At 41.1% G+C, this 21,947-nt stretch overlaps 1 protein-coding gene across 1 annotated transcript in view; it reads right to left on the bottom strand.

Annotated features, from left to right (window-relative positions):
* Window positions 1-21,683, bottom strand: part of LOC118774769 (cGMP-dependent 3',5'-cyclic phosphodiesterase-like) — a 65,321-nt gene extending 43,638 nt beyond the window's left edge. The window contains exons 1-2 of the mRNA XM_036524250.1: window positions 21,480-21,683; window positions 6,706-6,766 (exon numbers count right to left, since the gene is read on the bottom strand). Of these exons, the coding sequence (XP_036380143.1) occupies window positions 6,706-6,766; window positions 21,480-21,547 (129 nt within the window). The 5' untranslated portion in view covers window positions 21,548-21,683. The remainder of the gene's footprint in view (window positions 1-6,705; window positions 6,767-21,479) is intronic.
* Between the last annotated feature and the right edge of the window lie 264 nt (window positions 21,684-21,947).

Raw genomic sequence — 21,947 nt, 5'->3', positions numbered from 1 at the left:
TCTTCCCCAAAGCTGTCAATAATTGCTAGCAAGCCATCAGGTCCACCTTATGCTGTTTATTTGTAAATCATTGTTTGTGATGTAGAGCAGGCAGTTGTAATTAATTGATCCACACCTGACAGCACTCAAATTAGCTATGGCATAAAAGCAGGTGGACACAAGCGTGAAGGAGACTCTATGATCTGGGGTTATGTGAGGAAGCTATAGTGTGGTTTGAGGGATAGGCCTGTGATTGCCTTTACTTTCTTTTGTGTGAGTCATGTGGAACCTGCTTTTTATCCTTGACATTTCATAATGAAGACCATTTATTTGAAACTCCAGTATTGTGAAGCTTTGTGAACCTTCTCAATATGCAATGTGAGGAGCATCAGCTGACATCATCACATAAGGCAATAACAAAAGGTAAGGTGACAAAAGCATGAAATAACTCTTAGTGGAGGTGAAAATATGAGACCTTATGATTTTCTATTCAGTGAGTAATTTACTTTAATGATCAGCATTGTCAGATTCAAGGAACACTTAGAAATTAATGCTTTGATGAGAACTTCAGTTTTTTTTTAGATATTATTCAAGGCATGCAAGAAAGAAGTGTAATTACACTTAATTTCTCATTCTTAATTTCTGGTAAGGTTTCTGCAAACCTGAAAGTCATTTTTTAGGAAGGAAAATTTCACAACATTGTTGCTCTGAGATTACACTGAACACCAAAGCTCGTCAGAGCAAGTCCAGTAAAACATCATTCCTGTGTCAAACCTATTGTTCTAAAGGGCACAATTTCACTCACGCTCCCTGATTAGCACCCTACTGAGACAGATTCACCTTTTTGAAAGGCAGTCAATGGGAACACGTCCTGGATTTTCCCTTTATTTTCACAACATATTTCTGAGGAATTCAAAAGTTAAAGGGCACACTGCAGTTCTCAACAACATAATAAGCACATGCTTGGGTCAAATGCACATTCTCTGTCAGGTAAATCATCTGTTTCAAAAGGCAACTGCCAAACTGCAATGTTTGTAAAGCATATGCTTCTTTGCACAGTAACGAAAAGAAAGAAAGATTTTACATGTATGTTTAGCTTGAGCACAGAGGTCTTATTATAGTATGACCACATCTGTTCTATTAAAATGGGATGCCTTTTAAAATAAATTACTAAATCGTGTCCTTGTACCTTGATGAGCTACCACGTGCTACCAAGTCTTACAGTGACAGCGTTTTCATCACAAAGACTGTAAAGGTTTAGCCAGAAACTGGCAGTCCTGCAGAAAGTGTCTGGGGAGAGGTCTGGTGCCCAGGTTCCACTGCTGAGTTCTGTGAGTGAGAGCAGGAGAGACAGGTCTTACATAGACAGCACTCCGAACAGCTGCCACTGGATCACTTTCAGCTCTTCTGCAAAATATGACTGGGGTCAGAATTACAGCTGCGTTAGCTGACCCTTGCTTGCTACTAAGGGATATTACGTACAAAGAGCCAGTACTCCAGGGCCAGAGAGAGGCAAGAAGTCAGAGTTTAGAGTTCAAAGGTCATCGGTCTGATGTCGTCGCTGCCTGAGTGATTAGCCTGGGAACGGTCTAACCTCTTCTGCAATGTGAGCAGAATGATACGCTACCCGTTTTTTCTTTTTCATTCCAGGGGCAAAACCTTGAGCCTTGGTGACCTATTTTAGGATGGATAAACTTTCCTCTGGGAAACTTGAGTAGAGCAAGGAGATGCTGTCATCCATCATAAGAGTAACACACAGTTTGCAGTATATTGATCCAGTGAAAGATTAGGTAATAATGAGTCACAGAGGCTTAATTGTCATCAACTAACCACTATGAAACAATATATGAGAAGATATCAACACCATTGGGAAGAAAAGAAATTATAGATTAAAAAAAGTCTTCAAGAAATATCCTCTCCTTCGTCCTTGGCGTTCTTACAAAATGTCTCACAGAAAGTGACACCACATCTGACAGACTCGTAGAAAATTGTCATCTTATACATTCCCCTCCGTCCACTTCAATCACTTTGCTCAGCAAAGCCTCGGGGGCTGATGGTCACCAAACGTTCAGTCGGATGCTGATTTGCCTTGCTTTATGAAAGTAATGGAGACCGGTGCTTCTGGGACCTCTCAGATGGACTGGGATAGAGCAGGTTAATCAACTTTAAATTGTGGGTCAGAAGCTTAGCTCCAGGATGCTCAAAGTACTGATCTCTGGTAAGAAAAATAAATGCACCTCATTTCAGCTTCATTTTCATCACCAGTTGTGCAATGTTGGCATCTTGTATAAGGCTAATGTGACATGCAAAGTTGTCACATTGATTGTGACAAATTGACTGGACACTGGAAATCTACCTCACAGAGGAACAGGTGGAGGACTGGAAGAACAGTGGAGGGGACATTCCACTGCACAGGAAGCTGAAATGCTATATCTGGTGAATGTGCAATAGGCCCCGTAGATATTTCCATCCACACAGGAATTCTTTCAGTTTTACATTAGGATGCATGGGTTCATGTGCATTGACATGCCTCATTTGTTAATTTTTCCTGCAGGAAGTTTCATTTTGTTATTACTTCATTACCACATTCCGAGATAAGTCTGTGCTTCCGAATGCCACAGCTCTAGAATTTCCCTGGGGAGACAATGCACTCTCCTGAACCCAGCCCCCCTGTCCCCCTGGTGAACAGCACCAAGCATGCAGTGGGCTGCTCGTTTACAGTGGGCCAGCTGGAGACTGACACCTGCCCCCAGGCAGCAAGTGACAGACACTGCCTGTTCATTTACCAGATCTCACTTCCAGCAGTGCACTTAGCCCACCAGCTATCAGTAGGCAGGAATCAGGCCCTGTAATAAGCCAGAATTAGGTTTATTTCTGGGCCAGAATCAGGCTCACTTGCAGGTAAGAATTAGACCTACTTGCAGGACACAATTAGAGCCACTTATAGTACGGAAGCAGAGCCACTTGTGGGCCAGAATCAGAACTTCTTGCAGGCCAGAAGCAAAGTACCAGGTGGGACAAAATTAACAAAAATGTTATACAAAATTAAACAATGTAACACAGGTCATAGAGCTATTCACAGTATGACCTATTCATTCATACAGCCAAGCATATCACGTTTCTTGGATAATCAGTCTTTGTGCAAACATCATTGGCAATACAACTTCTCTACTGTGTCACAAGCCATCATTAGCCACTGCATCAACGCAGACACTTATTTTAATATATTTGACACTAATGCAAAACTTCAACTTCCAAAGACAGCACCTTACAAGGACAACCTCTAGATGACTTCCAGGGGAAGGTAAGAAACTGGTCTGCAGGGATGGACTAAACAATCAGTCTTATTCAACAAGATTATTATTATAATTATTATTATTATTATTATTATTATTATTATTATTATTATCAATTTTATTTTGCTTTCTTTTTTTAATCATCATTTTACCCTTTAAATTCATCATTTTACTGTTAGCACAGCAACGGATCCGTACATGGCACATCGACAGGCACAACCACAATCATTACAGTTTGATTACTTACATATAAACCTTATACAAGGGAGAAGGTGGGCCATCACCCACCGTACCTCAGTAAAATACTGTATGTATTCTGAGGAGGCTGTTGTATTATACAATTTTGCTCAATTGTGAAACGTGATTCAAGATTTCACCAGTGTTTGTGTTTGTACTGCTTGCATCATATGCCACATACTGTATATTATCATCCTCCAAGTGCTCTATCATGTGATAAAAATGAACTGTTCGGAACTGCAACCAGATTTTTTTGTCACAGTGACAAATGAGGGACCAGTGCTAGAGCATGGAGGTGATTCTGTTCCTGTATCACTACAGCATTGTCACGCAAACACGACTACACACCACACACACATGCACTCTCCACCACTGCAGTTTCTTTCAGCGTCCACTTCACCACACTGTTTCTGTTGCCTCAGAACAGGTCTTCTTGAAGATTGTTCTTTCAGACAGAACCATGGTGAGGGCAAAGGGAGTTGATGAGTAAATATATCTCTGAAATGTTTTTTTTTCCTCAGCTAACACCTCTTGTCTATAACATCTTTTGTTAAAAATGAAACAGAAAACAGTGTTCATACACTCTGAGATGGGTCACGATGTACACATTGGCACTTTGGAATAACAGCAGTAATATTTCAACAGCACAAGCTATGCTTTTGTTTGTCCAAAAGAGGAAAAAACGACCAGGACCAATCAGGACAATATGCGGCTGTAGCTCTGTGGTGGGTACATTTTATGTCTCCTTTTTTCTTAAGTGTCATTTCAATTGTCCCTCCATTCAGTTTCTAAACAATGAAATTATCAACATGCACAACGTGCATAGTGATACGTTCACAAGGTCTGAGTGACCTCATGAAAAGTTGGTGCAGGAGGAGGAGGTTTGGGGTCTAGACTTACAGGACAGGAATTCTAAATTGCACACGTAAGTAGTTAATACATACACTTAAATTTAATTTTCCCATTAACTCCATACAAGAGTATGGGAAAGAGGTGGGACATGACAGAATGCTTGAAGCATATTGAAATGTAGTGCTGCAGTCACACAGCTTTACAAACACAAAAGAAATTCCAAAAGCTCATGAATAATTAATCACTGTGTTGCTTCCGTGTAATTTTATGTCCCAATCTGGGAGATATCATTGTCTGAAGGATTAAATATTCAACACTAATCATAGTTAGTGCACAGTCTATTGCACTGTACAAATCTGTCAACATCACTATCTGCTCCACTTCTACGAGCAATCCAAATACCAAAACCCCACCCAACCACAAAGGCCTCCAAATGCTTTCATCCAGGAATGCTCACATGCACATGCATGCACAAAAATTAAGGGTGGTTCTTCATTTTAATATGCCCCTTTTTAGGACTAAACACACAGACAAATGCAAACATTACCTACAAAAAAATTTATGAATTGTTGACTAAACCCATTTCTTCAGATCACAGCACAGGAGTTGATTTTGTGTAGGTTAACTGGATTAGAAAAAAAGGCATATCCACCCCGCTTTCAAAACCAAATGATACAAACTGGGCTTTAGTCTCTCTGCCAAACAACACTAAATTCTCATTACCTTGCAGGATTATTTGCACGCATCAGCTGTGAAATTCATATTTAGTTTGAGGTACTGTCTTACACTTTGTGACATCATTAGAACCAGCCAGCAGAAAAGAACTGAAGTTCAGTACTTTTTAAAAGTTTATATTGGTGTTTGATGCTTTTTTGCATACTGGCAAGCCATTATGTGCATACAAAAATCCCACCATATTGGGGAGTCTGAACTTCTGCTCTTACCCTCTTGCCAAATAATGCGAAAGTGTGGAAGCGTAGTCACCTTACCCCTCCTGATGTTGGAGCAGGTGGAGCTGTCCCCTCACAATAAAACAGAATTAAATAAAGCTGTCCCTCCACAAATAAAAAAGGTTGCACACAGGAGCAGGGAGGGGACACCAGATACTAGGAGAATGTAAGCTGCACTTGTCTCGAACCAGACCTGTTTTTAGGTTTTAGGTCTTTAGTTACATGCACCAAGCATTCATTTATTTAAGGTTACAAGCACAGCAACACCAGTATGCCTACTGGTCATGTTGTAAGATTGCACCATTTCAGCTACAGTAGAGCACTGCAGCTTCATGCAGACACTTCATGGAAAAAGGCCTTTACAAACACATTGACCACCATGCTCAGGATATGACAGGAAATCCTGGCTACATAAATACAGATTGTTTGATATAAGGTGATACAGTGTATACAAGAAAACATCCATGGTCTGAAATGAGAGACATTCTGTATATAAACACATTCATGATCTGACATAAGGTGGGATATATACTGTAAAAAAAATCATCTTCTGATAAAAATAAACACATATATAAACACATACTCCTTGTTAGACCAAAGGAGAGGTGTACACCCAAAACAGGAAGCAGAAGCCAGGTATACAAAACACATGACAGCGCCCCACTCATTCAGATACTAAACTTTGTAAAGGTGAATAACATTAAATCCAGCCAAACAGTGTTGGCATGCAGATCAAAACCAATAACAGGAAGCCATTTGGCTAGAAGGGAATCAGAGTCCCTTTCCTTTGAGAATGAAACACAGAGACTGAATACCTGTCGGTAGAATACAGTGCAACACTCAAAGGTACAAACTTTGCCACATGGTGTCACCTTTCACAGGAAAGAAAAGAAACTTAAAAATCCAGTCAAACAAGACAGTTCACTCCAGGTGCTAGCTCTAATTGGACGTATTGTAGAACACCTCACCTGCATACCCACAGTCCAATCAGCCTCCTACATTTGCCAGCTAAAAAGTGACATATTGGTTCAGCTCAGAATGCTCAGTTACACCTTGAGTCAAATATGATGAGGACAGAATATTTGAGAAATAGGCAGATTTGTGTCTGTTCTTCTGAAATATTAATGACACCACTAATCCAAGTCCAATATCCACTGTACAGGACCGATGCCTGTAACAACACCTGCTTCTTTGGATGGGAAAGAACTGATTTGAGTCATGCAGAACAGTGCTTTTATGGACAGGATCACCTGCCAATCACAGACACCAGCTCTTTCACAGGCAGTTTTTTTTTTTTGCCAATCAATCAGTGAATGGTGAGGAGGTGTGCCTCCCCACCCCTCTGGGAGCATAAACAGAAAGCAAAGAGGGACAAAGAGCAGAAGTCCTACCTGCAGGGTGTCAGAGTGTAACAGTGGCTCCTCTGCTCTCAGGAACACCTGCTGTCCTTTTCTGAAAAAGTGAACGAGTGAAATCAGAATCTGCTGCAGTAGCAAAACCATTCTTGTTTTCTCTTTCAAGCTGTCTGCCTCTCTCTTAGTCTCTCTCCACTGACTCCTCAGTGCCTGTGGAGAATCTGTACACACACCTACACTGCTCGCTTCTCTCTTTCATGCGCTCTGTGTCCTACCTTTTCTCTCTTCCCCTCCCTACCTCTCCTACTCCCTGCTCTGCAACACTCCTCCCCTCTCTGTGTGCCTATCGCGCTCTCTCTAGCCTTTTTGATGGTTGTGTGTGTTTGTGTATATATATATATATATATATATATATATATATATATATATATATATATATATATATATATATACATGCATACATACATGAGTGTGTTTGTGTGAAAATGGGCTTGTGTGTCTAAGAATGTTTGTGTATGCATGGGTATTAATGAGAAGGTGTGTGTGTGTGTGTGTGTGTGTGTGTGTGTGTGTGTGTGTATTTCCCCTCACTCTGTGGTGTCTGCACTGCACTTGGCGGTGCCCCTACCTATGGAGATAGAAGGTTCTGTGTAACTGTGTGTCAGAAGCATGAGTTAAGCCACCACAATGCTGCAGGGTCAGACGATCCCTCCTTCCCTTTCTCCCCTTCTTTCCACTCACTCCCTCCACTCTCTCCATTTTCCTCATACTTCCACTCATCTCTCTCTCTCTTTCTCTTTATCTGGTCTACTCTACCACATCTGTCCCATCTTTTTCCTCTTCTTTCTCCTTCCATATCCAGAAATCTGTTGCAGAATTGTCAACTTATTTAGATTTTGGCTAAATCAATGCGTAGGTTAACTGGATTAGAAGACATGCTGTGTGTGTGTGTGTGTTGTGGGATGTAATGTGCATTGTGAAAGTGAATTCCTTGATTTGAAATATGACAAACATGGAAAACTGGTATAATCCAATGCAGTCAAATCAAATTGAATGGAACCATCAACTGGATCTGGAGTGGAGAAATGGCAGTTCTCTCTGAATAGGTATGACAGTGTTCCTTTTAAAGGGTATGTCTTGGACTGAGTCTCAATATTCAGCAACACACACACACGCATGCCTGCATGCATGCACACACTCTTACTCTGGTAGCAATGGGATATTGAACACCAATGAAAGAAGGCGAAACCAATCACAGCACCACTCTTCCAAGAAATTGACTAGAGGTCCCATCATCAATTTCATGTGTAATCAAACCATAAATCTTAAGATAACCTTGACCTGTATATATTGCCATCCATCCATTTTACATGATGAAAAGAACTTACAATTCAATGAAAATGCTATAAAAATTTCAAAAAACATATTATGATCATTTCAGAGTACATTAGATAGGTTGCCTTTTTTAACTGTTTCAGCTCTAAAATGTTTCTGGATGAGCTGTACTGCAGCCTACAAAGTAAATGCATCATGGTACAAATTTATATAAAAAATAAATCTACCCAGTAAGACTTATGGAACCCCATAAGAGAAGGGGGTTGCCTTCTTCAGGAAAAGAAGGGGGGTTGTCTTCTTATCCCTGCTGATTGATGTGTTTGATTATCTGAAATACATCTGAAAATACATAAAAATCTGATATCACACAACCAGATCAATCATATCTTCACCATTACTGTTTATCATGCTTAAACCTTAGTTTTACAGTGTTGCATCAAATGAGGTTAAGCACCTCACCCATGGGTACAACAACACTGTCTAATTTTAAATGCATACTAAGGGCTATTTCCACAATTCAGTACTCCAACCACTACAGAATGCCATGCCAATATAAAAAGAAATTGCATTTAAGACAAATGCAAGTATCATTTTAAAGACAATAATCCTATTTCAGTGGCTATGAAATCTGAATGTGACAGGGATATATCTGAAGTGATATCCTAAAATCGAATGACCATAGAAGTCTTTGGTGTCTCTTATGAAGCCATTTGTCCTCCTCCTGGCTTGACGTCATGCTGCGGAGTCTCCGTTTGCCTTTTGTAATTATAGAAACTGCTTCCAGCTTGGCCTGCCAAGGCCTTTCCAGCAAAATCAATCTTTCTCCGCTCACAGAAGTAAAAGTGGTGCATTCTCCCTCCTCTATTTCTACAAGCGGGTCCCCTAGCTCCCATTTCCCCCAGAAAACCTTGCACTTCCCAATAATTGCAGATATTTCAGTGCACCTCATAGCACACGGGACCAGTTTTTCTGCAGATTCACAATGGCTGTATAGCTGTGCTCCTCACTCTTTCAAATAAACTCATGAAAACAGAGCCAGCCATTTGGATGTCTGAATGATATGTTTTGTGAACAGTGTCCCTATAAATTGAAACAGACTAGTGTTTATTGTCCTATATAAAACATGAGAAATATAAAATTTTAGCAAGAGGAACAAACTAAGGCACATAAAAAATCATTTTGAGGAGCATGCCAACACTGAAATACCTTCTGGGAAAAACACAGAGGATCACAATCATATCCTCACTCCATATCCTCTTTCAGATTTTGGTCTGAGAGTATCAATTCAAAGTCAGCCACTCAGATGAATACTGGATCCCTCACATCCAGTAAGCAGTGGAGACATTGCTGTCTGAGATAGTGCCTCTCTTCAAATTGGCAGCAATGCTCAGAAACTGCTACACTATCACAGTCCAAGGTACAGCTACCAGGTACAGCTGAGCAGAGTAGACTGCCAACCAGTGACACACTATCCCAACAACGAAAAGAAACACCAAGGCAGGGTGAAAGAGTGGGAGGACAGAGTCCTGCTCATAGTGCATGTTCTGTCTCTCTGTCTGTCTGACTCTCTCTCTCTCTCTCTCTGTCTCTCTCTCTCATACACACACACACACACACACACACACTTTCTTCATAGGGTGATGATATTGTTGATTTGTTGAGTTATACTGGGTGACTAGAATGCTACGGGCATATTGACTGTGCTGGATAACACCAGGTGAATATGATGTTTACTGCTGGATTATACCAGGTCTCTGGATTATTTGTGTGTGTGTGTGTTACTGACCCTATATGGTCAGGAAATAGCAGATAGATAAAAAGATAGCTGTTTGCTTAAAAGATGTAGAGTGGTAACTACACCACCCATAATTCCTCAGTAGAGAGGTGACTTACTAAATGCCAAGGAATGTTTGATCAGTGCCAGAACCTTTCAGTGGGATGACTGGATCCATTATGCTTATCTGTCACTCTGAAAACAGTGATTTGTTGGAGAGTCTTTTGTAAATAGTTGCTGTTTTCAGCTCTCGTTCACCTTTTGTGTGTTCCTGGAGAGACATTGATTGCATTGTGATCCTAGAGATCTGTCTGCTGCGTCCCTGGAGAGAGCTAGGTCATTGTCCACTGAGAGTATGCCCCCTGGTGGTGATGCAGAGCTGGTCTGAACTCTCTGTTCTGGTGTGCCACAACCAGTGTATTGCAAAGCAATTCTTAAAAATCTGTGGTCTAAGTTTGCCCATATTCATATAATCTTTCCTCATTCATGAATGTTGAGCTGGAAAAGACATATTTTTCCCTGAAACACAATGAGCACAGACTGAACAGCAACAAAGCTGAAATTTAACTTGGAATTTTTCAAAGGCCTGTATCACCATAATAGTCACCTAATTCACAAAGTCAAATACATGTAGGAATTGGCTGTGACAGAGAGCATTTCATTCCTAAATGTGGTGATGAGTTCATAGTGCTTCTGAAATCAGTTTTAGCGTGTAATTATCCTGTTTCTTCTTTTTTTTCTATTTTTTATCTTCAATGAAATGCTTATTGATCAAACAATAGCTATCTACGCCATAACTCTCTCTGAAACCAAAGAGATAGCCTTCATGTAAACACTACTTGATCTCGGTCACGGAGTTACAGTTTGGATGGTATTGTTTTCAAGAGCATTGACTGAACTCACACTCAAGCACTTTGTTGCTCAGCTGTAAATAAGCTATCTGTGCTGACTCAGTGATCTGGACCGACAGCAGGGAATCGACCTGCTCCAGTTTCACCCATTAAACACTATAAACCCTCTGGGCTTGACAGCTCTATTACGGCAGAAGCATAGTGAGTGTGCTCCAACTGTACGTGTAAAAGTGATATGCTACAACCACATGTGTGAAAGTGCTGTGTTATAACTGCATGTGTTGGGAGTGTTCTTTCATGTGAATTTAGTCTTGCAACTTCTAATATATATGACTAAAAATCATGTCGGGTGCCATGGTTTGCTTTGACAAGTGACAGGAGTAGAAGCCCAGCCAGCCACCACATGCATCATAGATTATGGATTCAATTAAAATGAATGTCATTCCTCAGACTGTATGACCATCTTTAAATGGTCAACTCTGAAGTTCAACGTATAATTCTAAATAACTTCGGGAGATTGCATAAAGGGCTTCAGCCAACAGTGCCTTCCATTTTTAATAAGGACTGTAACACAGGGAATCTTCCCTTTTAATAAGCACTGCATCACACAGCATCTTCACATTTAATAAGGGCTACAGCACAGGGCTTCCTTTCCCTTTAATAAGGGCTTTGTCACACAATGCTCTCACACTTAATAAGGACTATGGTAAAAAGTATCCTCCCCTTTAATAAGGGCTAGAGCCCTCAATTTTTAATTAGTTATAGGAAAGAGATTCCCTGACCTTTAACAAGGGTTTTATCACACAGTGCCTTCACTTTTAGTAAGGGCTAGCACAGAAAATGTCCTCCCCTTTAATAAGTACTACGTCACACAGTGCCCTCACGGTTAATAAGGGCAATAGCACATGGTGTCATCCTATTCAATAAGGACAATAACATATGGTTTAATAACATACTGTTTAATAAACTGTCCTTCCTCCATACCACAAGTGTGGACCTGCAGTGTGAGGTATTTAATGTTAGTGTCCCTTTCCACAGATAAGACCCGGCTGATTTGTGTCTGATTCAGGTATTCAGGTAGTAATATGAGGCAGTGTTCAAGATACAGCATAAATGACTGCAAAACAAATGATTTGCTGAGCCCCACAGAAATGAAAACAATTTCCAAATCTGTTTGGCAGATGATTGCTTCCAAACTCAGGCATGGTCCCTGAGTACTTTGGGGGTAAAATAAATAGCATTACGATTTGGGATGGGTCACCTCAGAGTCATGTAAATGTCAGCTCGCACACTTTACCATTTACATTATTGATCTCTCCACTCCCACAGAGGGCAGCTCTCAAACAGGCCTAAATCCTCTCATGCACATTCAGGAAAACACCAGCCACCCAGTGGAGCCCAACACCTAATCACTACATCATTAGAATTCAGTGGTGAGGTGGTGCAACACACCTCCTCACCACTTCTAAACCCTTGCAGATCATTTTAACACCTCGTTCCGGTTCAGGTCAACATCTCTTCACTGTCATATCGCTGCAGGGCAACTGAGCATCTCAACGCACTTAAACCATCACCATTCACCATTCAGAGCCACTTCCCTGTCACATCATTGTGTTGCACTTCTGCGCCTCATCACTGTTACATCATTGCAGGTCAGCTTAGCTCAGTGTATTGTCACTGTTACATCATTACACTACAACACAATGGCAAAAACTATTTGAATGCATACCAATACCGTGTTTTCAAAAACTTACTTTTTCTGATTTCAGCAGGAAATAAAATGACAAGCAGCGGAAGGCAAAGATTTCTGCTATTTTGTTAGCATATTAGGATGTACATTTTGCCTAGTTCGGGTTGTCTCAAGGATTACAATGTAATTCATATTTCAAAGCATTATGGACCATATGGCTTTCTACAAGTTTCATCTTGTTTTCAGGTGGTGCATATTCATAACATTGGTTCAAAATAAAATGTGTTCATTACTGAAACAATGCAACTGTTTCTGCAAGACTGCTGTGTCTCAATCAGGTAAATACCTGATTTGAACATAATGAATTGTGAAGGCTTTTGAACCTAGACAAAAATTTGTGACTGCACCTGTCATAAATCCATAATGCAAAACTAATGTAAACAAAACATCATCCATTTTGAATGACTTCAAAATGTTTTGCATGCAATTAAACACACCAAAATATATTTAGCTCTTAAACAATCTAAATCCTGTTTTAATCACAAATGTAAAGCTTCACTTAATAGATCATCCCCACTCTTAAAAGAACATCTTTTAAACTCAGTGAATTGATTAAAAATCAGGTAAATCACCAGGATAATAATGCTGGATAGTTCTATGACACTTTTGCTAGTTTGCCAGGTTTTTTTTTTACCTTTTGTTGGTAATTCACTGTAGCATTATAAGATTATGCACAGACCCAGAGATTCCCTCAACTCTATGAGGTAATTTTTTTCCATGGGGCTCAACACCAATAGCATGCATAACAAGTAGTGTTTTATGAGCCTATTATCAGCTGGTCTGTGAAGCATTTAGCAAAGGCAGGGCTTTCATACTAAAGGTATGTGTGCTGCACACATAGGAGGATTCAGGTACGGTTTCAGGCAATGGTGTCAGTCTTTTAAGGCATTCCAGCACTGTCACTCCAATCACCTTCCAGTCCCTTTGACTTTTCATATTCCCAAAGTCTTGAAGGAAGGTCTGTTATTTTTCACTTGGTTTCAATGATATTTTTGTCTGTTCTGTTCTTTTTCACCCAATATTAATCAACCAATCATGACATTTCAAGGTGCTGTGATGTCCATTCTTTTGTTGCCATTCTTACCCTACTTACTCTTCAGTGGTCTTTTTTTGTCTTAAGCTCCAAACAGATTTCGGAACCTGCAGACAGCAATCCGGTTTGCTTCAGGGCTATCTCATCGCAGGATCAAAGCCGTTTATTCCGTCTCCAGTCACTCACCCTCCAGATATTAAATTACAGCAGGAAAGGCAGTGCAGGCCATATAAAGAGGCTTACGTGATGGTAGTGAATGTGACTCAGGTAAAATCACCGGGAAAACAAGTCCTTCACTACCCTCAGGAGCACAGACACAACAAATGGAGTAGTGACTGGGCCAGCAGCCATACCTAACATTGTCCTATGACAAACATGCAGTGTAGAAATACTCATTCTGGACAGATGACATGAATTCCATGACATACATTCCAGATGACACAGATTCCAAGCCCTTAAAGGCACTGTGTTGACATAGGGCATAATGAAGCTATAATGTGATCACAGGCAAAATACCATGAAGTTTTTGAAACCCGACCAGGAAATCAGAATGCTTCAGAGTGACAGGAGGGGGCTTTTTCCTTGTGATAAACTGTAACCCATTGTATACAGTGTTATGAAGTATGTACAGTGTCAGACAGTATCAATCAGACACTGGAATGCGAAGGCCCTCTGCATGATTCATTTGGAAATATTCATGGAGTTTCTTATATTCTTATTCTTCTCACATGAAGGCTTCCTATGCATAATACCACTTTTGCATAGCAGTATCTCTTTGTACAGAGGGCTTACATTAATAACAGCCACCCTGAAGGCCTTGTTGCTAACAAGGTGCAGACAGTTCAGCTGAATGAACAACGAGGCATTGCTAGCTTGAACTGCAAATGACAGTGGCATTCTAGTACATGGATAGTTCCACATGTGTGTGAAAGTAAGTAAAAAGGTTAAGTTAAAATAAGAAGACTGTTGACTCTGTGACCTGAAATGACACCTCTACAGGAAAAAACCGGTGTTTCCATTCTTGAGACATACAGGGAGTTGTTGTCTGAACAAACTCTCCAGACTTTCCTATCTGCCCTCGCTGGGTGAGACATCACTGCTCAATTCTTACTGTTTGGATGTATCTCACTCAAACCTCAGCAGAGTCATGATTCAGAATCCCCAACCTAAACATAGACACAGATAAGGTGTTGATGGAGTAACATGAAATTCCCCAGCTGTGGGCAGTCTCAGGTGTCAGGGATCAGATTCAGCCCTGGTCAAGAGCTGTGCATTCATTCGACCCTTTCTGGACCCAGACATGTCAGTGTCAGTGAGGAAAGAGAGACAGATAGATAGATAGATAGATAGAGAGAGAGAGAGAGAGAGAGAGAGAGGGAGAGAGGGACAGAGAGTGAGAGAGGCAGCAAAACAGAGACTGACAAATTACTGAAGGACCTAAAAATGGCCACTGCAATGAGGATTTAGTGATAAATCACTGACTAGTAAGCCTCTTACATTCTATTCCTTCTCATACTCACCCTAACTTTCTCTTCCTCGTCAGAACTTTCCCTCATCCAAACTCAATCTTATCATTCTACTTCTGATCCTCTCCCTGAAGTTCTTGCTCTTTGTCGCTGTGCTAGACCACAGCTCTCAATGAAACACTGGAACAGATCCATGATGCAATGGCCAGAATCATAATGATATTCTATATTACATTTTCATTACGTTATTGGTATTTTAGCAATTTTAATGGTCTTTTCCAGAGTAACTTATAAAGGCTACAATTTTTACATGTTATCCATTTATACAGCTGGATATTTACTGAGGCAATTCTGGGTTAAGTACCTTGCACAAGGGTACAGCAGCAGTGCCCCCAGCAGCCCTGCTCCTTACCACTATGCTACACTGCTTTATATACTACTATATATACTCCCCCCCAGAATTTCTTGGAGGAATGGAAAGAAGTTGAGTCTTGATGATGTAAACTAGGACATTGCACACAGCACCCAAATGCAGTAGACATTGGCTGACTGTTTCTTTCGTCTTGTCCCCAGTGATTTTGGGCACAATTTCCTGCAGAGTTCTCTCTTTTACACTGTCATCCCTTGGGATCTACCTTGCCCAGTGCACTGTAATACTGAGAAACTTTTCACAATATTTGGGGGGGGGTTGCACAGAACAAAAATCACATTTAAAACAAGAGATGACCTAAATTTATGATCTGTTACTTGCTTTGTTGACCTTTTGCTTTAAGATTTAACCCTTAAGCTTCTCTTCATTGACCAAAATGCATATATTATATAAATAAGAGAAACTGCACAACTTCCCCTGGTGTTTATGTAACAACCTGGGAATGAAGATAATGTCAGACAGGTTCAAAGATGATTTTGTCTGTGAGCACAGATTTCAAACGGTTTTCAGTTTGAATGTGAATGTCATCGGGACCACTTTAATTACAGTAATAACCTTTCCCTCAGAGCAAAGTTTGCTCCTATCTTTAAACAGGAAAAAAAATCTTACGGTTTGAAAATAATCCTGGAAGCAGTACTCTTGCCCTTCAGGTATCTTTGAGCTGTGGTTACTCAAAGCACATTGTTTTTTATCCATTGTTGAAGGAAACACAAGGAAGAATGTAAACACCATTCAAATTATTGTCCCTGACATTTTAGACTCAGATGTTATGCTGCCAAATGCCATGATGCTAATGAATGGAACCAGCCATGAAAGCAACCTAATAATCCTGTCAAAGACTGGCATGCTCTCTGTTTATTTTGCATTAGTGTTGTATTGTATTTGAGGGAGGCAGAACGAATCGCTTGGTTATTATAACCTCAACAAATTCCAGCTGATCTAGTTTAGAGAAAGGGCCTTTATTTTTGTAAGAGAAGCGTTTCAATATGGAACAGTACCCTGCAGTTCCCTGCCTGCGGGGCATGACAGGAAGTGATGGCAAGTAATTGTGAATCAATTATTGTACCACAGTGCAGAAAAGCAGCAGGGTTTTACCATATAGTTGCTGAATGTTAAGGATTTTAACCTTATAGCTATGGCTGTGCATACATGCAGCCCCTGAGACTTCCCGTGTGACCTGTGAAGTCAGTGTCTTCTCAAAAATGACTCTACAATATGCTGCAATATGGATTAAGACCATTACAGTTGGTGGAGAGGGGGGAAGTGTTTTCTTCAGGTATGCAAACTAAGATGTCAGGGGGTTCCCATGCTTTGTCCATCTCTGCATTGGAAAAGTGGCATGTTGATGTATGCCAAGATGAGACAAGGTCTGCTTGTCCCCAGCCATCATGGCCCCTGATTGACCCTGCCACAGAACAGCATGTGCTTTCATCAACCAATCAGAGACTAGAAAAAACATGACAGTCACAAGAGAGAAACAAATGCTGGAATGCCTTAGAGCTTAATAGGCATGGAATTATCTATCCGTGGAATTCTTTCTTCTGTATAAGTTATGCCGAAGGATCTATCAAACTCTTCATCTAAATTACATAAGCACAATTCTGTATGTACAATACTGCAGGTTGTAGATCTAACCAGACTCAGAGGAGGGGGCGAGGGGCAGAGTTTCCAACTCTCTGCCCAGGCTTTACACTATAATGAAAATTTGTCTCCATCACTGACAGGAAGGTGATGCTGGTTGGCTAAAAGAAAGGACATTCGTGAGTTTTATGGACCTGGGAGCACTTCGCCCCATTATAGCTGCAATAAAACTATAGTTGCATGAGGGTAAAATGCAACCTTCACAGACATTTCAAAGGGAAATTAATTACAGATTTGGGCAGAATAACCTAAAACAACATGCAATTGTAAAAAGAGGGAATTTGAGAACCAAAGGGCAATTTAGAAGTGTTCCTAAAAATAAAGCAAATAAGCAAAAAATAATGCCTCATATTTAGCTGCTTGTTACATTCTCTCAAACACTACATCACTAACATTGTTACATTGATATTAAACTGATGGACACTTCTTGCAGCAATCCACTTTTCACCTTTTGCTCATCTCAGCTAATCCCTGCCTGTTTATCTTCTTGAGTGTGGGTGGACTTCAAGGAGTTATCAAAAGAGACTGGGCAAGCTTCAAAGAGACAGTGCACAACAATCTGACACTGGCCACAGTGATGGCCTGAACCAGTATCAGCCAACCCTTAGGAAGTGTTCACATACGCACATTTTCTTCTAAGGGAGGCGGTTCAACTGGTCTCATTTTCAGGCCCCAAAACACACTGTACTAACAACAAAACTTCCTCACTGTGTTGCAAGGGGCTCACAGATGGCTCTCTCTTTATTTCCTCAGGAAGAGGATTTCTAGAACAATGGGAAGGGTATTTGAATTATTGAATGTCAGTTTTATACTTTTAAAGAGGAAGAAACAACACAATATCAGAGGGAAAAGTAAAAGGAAATGCAGATTACTAGTAATTTTCAATGATAAGAAGTCATGCAATGAAACTAAATAAAAAGTCATGCAATAAAATGAGCTGAAGAAAATCACTGAATTCAACTCTACCACAGGTTCTGACAAGGCACACTAAACTGGCTTGTTAGGCTTGCAGAGCTCCCCTCCACAGATGGGCAATTTATCTTTGTCCTGTAGGACAGGGAATTGGGGATTGATCTATGTTATTTTGGGGTCGTATCCCTTACTTCCCCGTATTTCTCACATTTTGTGATGAGGTACAGCTCTGTTTCAACCTTTTATAGACTGAAATGTGAGCTCAGTCTGTCCTTGGGGTAGCCAGACCTTTAAAGACCTTCTTGTCAAATCCATTGTGCTCCAAAAATCCAAAAAAAAAACAAGATGCATACATTAGTCAGAGATTATCACATTTGAAGCACAGTTAAATTGCTCCCAAGGGCTTATTCTGAAATAAAGGTATACAGAGTTCCCCTTGTCACAGAATATGACATATCCAAGGCTCATGGGTATCATGGGTATATCCAATCATGGGTTAGGAATAAGGACTGAAAGCCAAAGGGCCAGCACTGTCAAAGCAAGGAATGAGTGGGTGATCAGTGTTCTGAGCAAAGCTGAACTGGCCAAAGCAGATCACAATGGAGGTCCTTGTCACTGCTCACACTGAAAAAGTGTAAAACAACCTATGATAACCAGCCATGCTATATCTATGATTGCCATTCACACTTCAGTGATTCTGTTGTCAAAATCAACAAGCCACAGCAAAATATGATATGCAGGGCATTTGTGAGTTAATATTTTCCTCCACCAGATCATTCAAGTATAAAATAGAAACACACTTCAGCAATTTCTTTAGGAACCTTCCTGAACACAGGTAGCTGCACTAGTTGCTACTCTGAATCTTGTTTTTGTGATTCCATCATTTGCATACTTTTGAGAAACACAGCCACTCATTTGTCTGTTCCTTGATTTAAAAATGACATCATGATGTCATAACTCATAAATCATTACTTTTACTTCAGTGCAGTCATCAGTAAGAAGTGTTGCTCTTCATAATGTAAGCTGCTTTGGCAAACTACTCTGGACCGTGAAACAGCTGGAATAAAGCTATAGCTTCAAAATCAGGAGGGAATGAGCATGTTTGACAGTCGGCACAAATGGAGCCTGTCAGAACTGAGAGTCAGGGGGGCAGGTATTACTGGTGGATAAATGGGATAGTGACCCTGCCCTGCCCCATGCTCTCATACCTTCCAGACACTGGAGCTTAAAGACCCCCCACCTCTCTCACACCTACAATCATCCTGCCACACCCATATCTCTATCATCTGCTAGACTCTGTGGTAGAGTGACTCTGCCACACCTAACTCTCTCACACCTGCTAGACTCTGAGGATGAGGGACTGTGCCATATCCAGATTTCTCACCACCATTAGACACTGGAATTTAATGACACTGCCAAACCCAGCTCTGTCACACCCACTAGAATCTGAAATTTACTGACGCTGCCATGCCCAACTTGGTCAGATCCACGTTGTGTGGTCACACCATGGAAGTGAGATCCATGTCACGCTCACAGCACAACAACAGACTGCAATGAATCTCTCCTTCACCTTGGGCTCATTAGCCAAGAGAACTGCCTCACTTTAACAACTGCCACAGAGGACCACCTGTTACCCTGACATCGCCAACATGCCAATTTACGGTTTCCTTGGCAACGGCAAAGCAGAAACCCAGCTGTGCTTGTCATCACTCTGAGGACAAATTGTAATTTTAAACAAAAACAACAGTGGAGCATAACTTCGGGAGAGCCTCAGGTGCCAGCTATGTTCAAAGAGCACTGAGATCATGCATGACAAACACCCATCCCCCATGCTTGGTCCTGAATCCACTCTGAGAGTAACATGCCATAGCAACTCTTTGGCTCAGGAACCTTGAGCTGTTTGTGTTCATTAATTAACTCTGACCGTCAGAACCCATTAAAAGAACACATTATTTGCTTTGTAAAAGGTTCTTATCCAGCGTCTACCTAAGCCACTGTGCCTCTTTAAAAATAAAATGGATCTATGCTGCTAGAGTATTTTTAAGAGTAGCTGAGGTCAAACACCATCATCAGGTAAATGACAATAATAACAGAGTCTAAAATTTGCACCCAGAACCATCTTCACATGAGTCATGTGATCTCAAACAAAAATTGGGTTGAGAAGCTCTATTCTGCTACATGCTGTTACCCCAGATGGGCTCATTCTATAACAGTGCTGTCGTACAGAGTAGATGTTCCATCTCAGCATTGCACTGGATCACAGTCTAATGAGCCTGTCTAACGAGCGCTGGATCTTTGACGTTCCATCTCAGCATTAACATGGACCACAGTGGGTCACCACGGAGGAAGTGAATACTCTGCCCTTAAGTTGGCGGCCATGTAAATATGACATCTCACACCAAGACAAAAAGATGGACACAGCCCATGAGTCAAGCACAATCAATGCATACAGTCCACATGAGAGCAGCCCAGCTTGGCCCAAATGTGCCTTCAGGTAGCGGGAGGCTTCTGACAGTGGAGCTCTCCAGTGTAAGAGGTTCCTTTGGAAGAGAGAATCTCCCAGAGAAAGAGACCTCAAGGAGAGCCCTCCCTTTTTCTGCCTGCCCGCATAGCAGAGACTCCCATGCCAGTGGTTTGAGCTCTGAAGAAAGGCTAGTGCTCATTAGACAGGCGGTTTGAGCTCATTTAAAATGTGTCAACCCCGGTAATGAGTTTCCCTGGGTGAGGAGCCTGGACTGTCATGTCACATTCTGCGTCTGAGAGGGAGAAAAAATTGTTAAAACCTGGAACTGTTCTTGATTGTGTTGGTTTCAGGAGTACTGATGTGGTGTAAAAACAGCTGTGATACAAGTGCACTGAAAAGCCAAAATATACAGCTGATAAACCTAAGTGCTTTGTTTCTATTTTTATATATACAACCAAAATATCTCACAGTCTTAAGATTTATATTACAATATTATTATTGCGCACATTGCAAACCCCTAAAGCGAGGCAATTCAGTACATAAGTACTACACCTTGCAGGGAAAAAAAAAAAAAAAAACATATTCCCTCTTCTGTAAATGGAAACATTTGGTAGAATGTATGTGTGTTTTTCCCTCAAGGTGCTAAGGTATCTATCTATCTATCTATCTATCTATCTATCTGTCTGTCTGTCTGTCTATCTATGTATTTCCTCAGCTAAGACTGCTTATGGTAAAAGTAAATCATTTTAAATCTGCTACATTATCTACAGACAGCCCGTCACGCGGGGCAGTGCCGTTTTTGTTGGAAGTTACGGTGTGGCTTGATAGTGCCCTGCTTCCCAACCAATGAGGACCGTATTAAGAGTGCAGCAACTCCTTCAAAATACCTGCTTTAATATGAATTAAAACTATTCATGCCGTCTCACTTTCATTCTGAAATATTCGTTCAACGTGGGCTTCGCTCTCATAATATGAACTGTTCACTCTCAATTGGTCAATGGCACTCAAATAAATAAATATATGGAAAAAGTAAATATGTAGCCTACTCTTTAACAGTGTACATATTCCTCGTTATGCTATCTGAATCCTCCCTCACCTCCTGGCTCCTAATCACGATAATCTATCCCACCCCTAACAACCCAAAGCGCACTTACATCTCTGATGCTGCTGGTCGGTACTGCTGGCTACGGCACAGCAGTGAGTGTCCGCACGCTTGGCCCATCTCACATGATGCCTGACAGAAGCACGGTTCCAAAAGAGTTCTGCCTGTACTGCGGAGCTGCAACTTCGAACCGGCACCGTAGCTCGCCAAGCTTTGAATGTGGCAAGAGAGAGAGAGCGGGCGTTTTTTTATTGTTAGGTGGGTGGGTGTGCGCTTGTTTCTGCCCTTCTCTCCTTCCCCTGCGTTGTTTGGAGTGGATTGGACGTGATGCTGTAACAGAGCCTAATGCAGCATCTCTTAAGCACGCGGACAGATACGGGTATGTGAAAGCCATGAAAACCTCAAGGGGCTCGGCTGGACGCCGGATCGATGTAGAGGATGCAACTACCGGAGCCGCTTTTTCTCGCAGCACGGCAGCAAGAGTTCGTGCTCTGCATATGGTTTTCAACTGCTTCACCGA

This window comes from Megalops cyprinoides, chromosome 3, assembly GCF_013368585.1.
Source record: "Megalops cyprinoides isolate fMegCyp1 chromosome 3, fMegCyp1.pri, whole genome shotgun sequence".
Taxonomy (NCBI): Eukaryota; Metazoa; Chordata; class Actinopteri; order Elopiformes; family Megalopidae; genus Megalops; species Megalops cyprinoides.
This window is presented reverse-complemented; position numbering and strand designations above follow the sequence as displayed.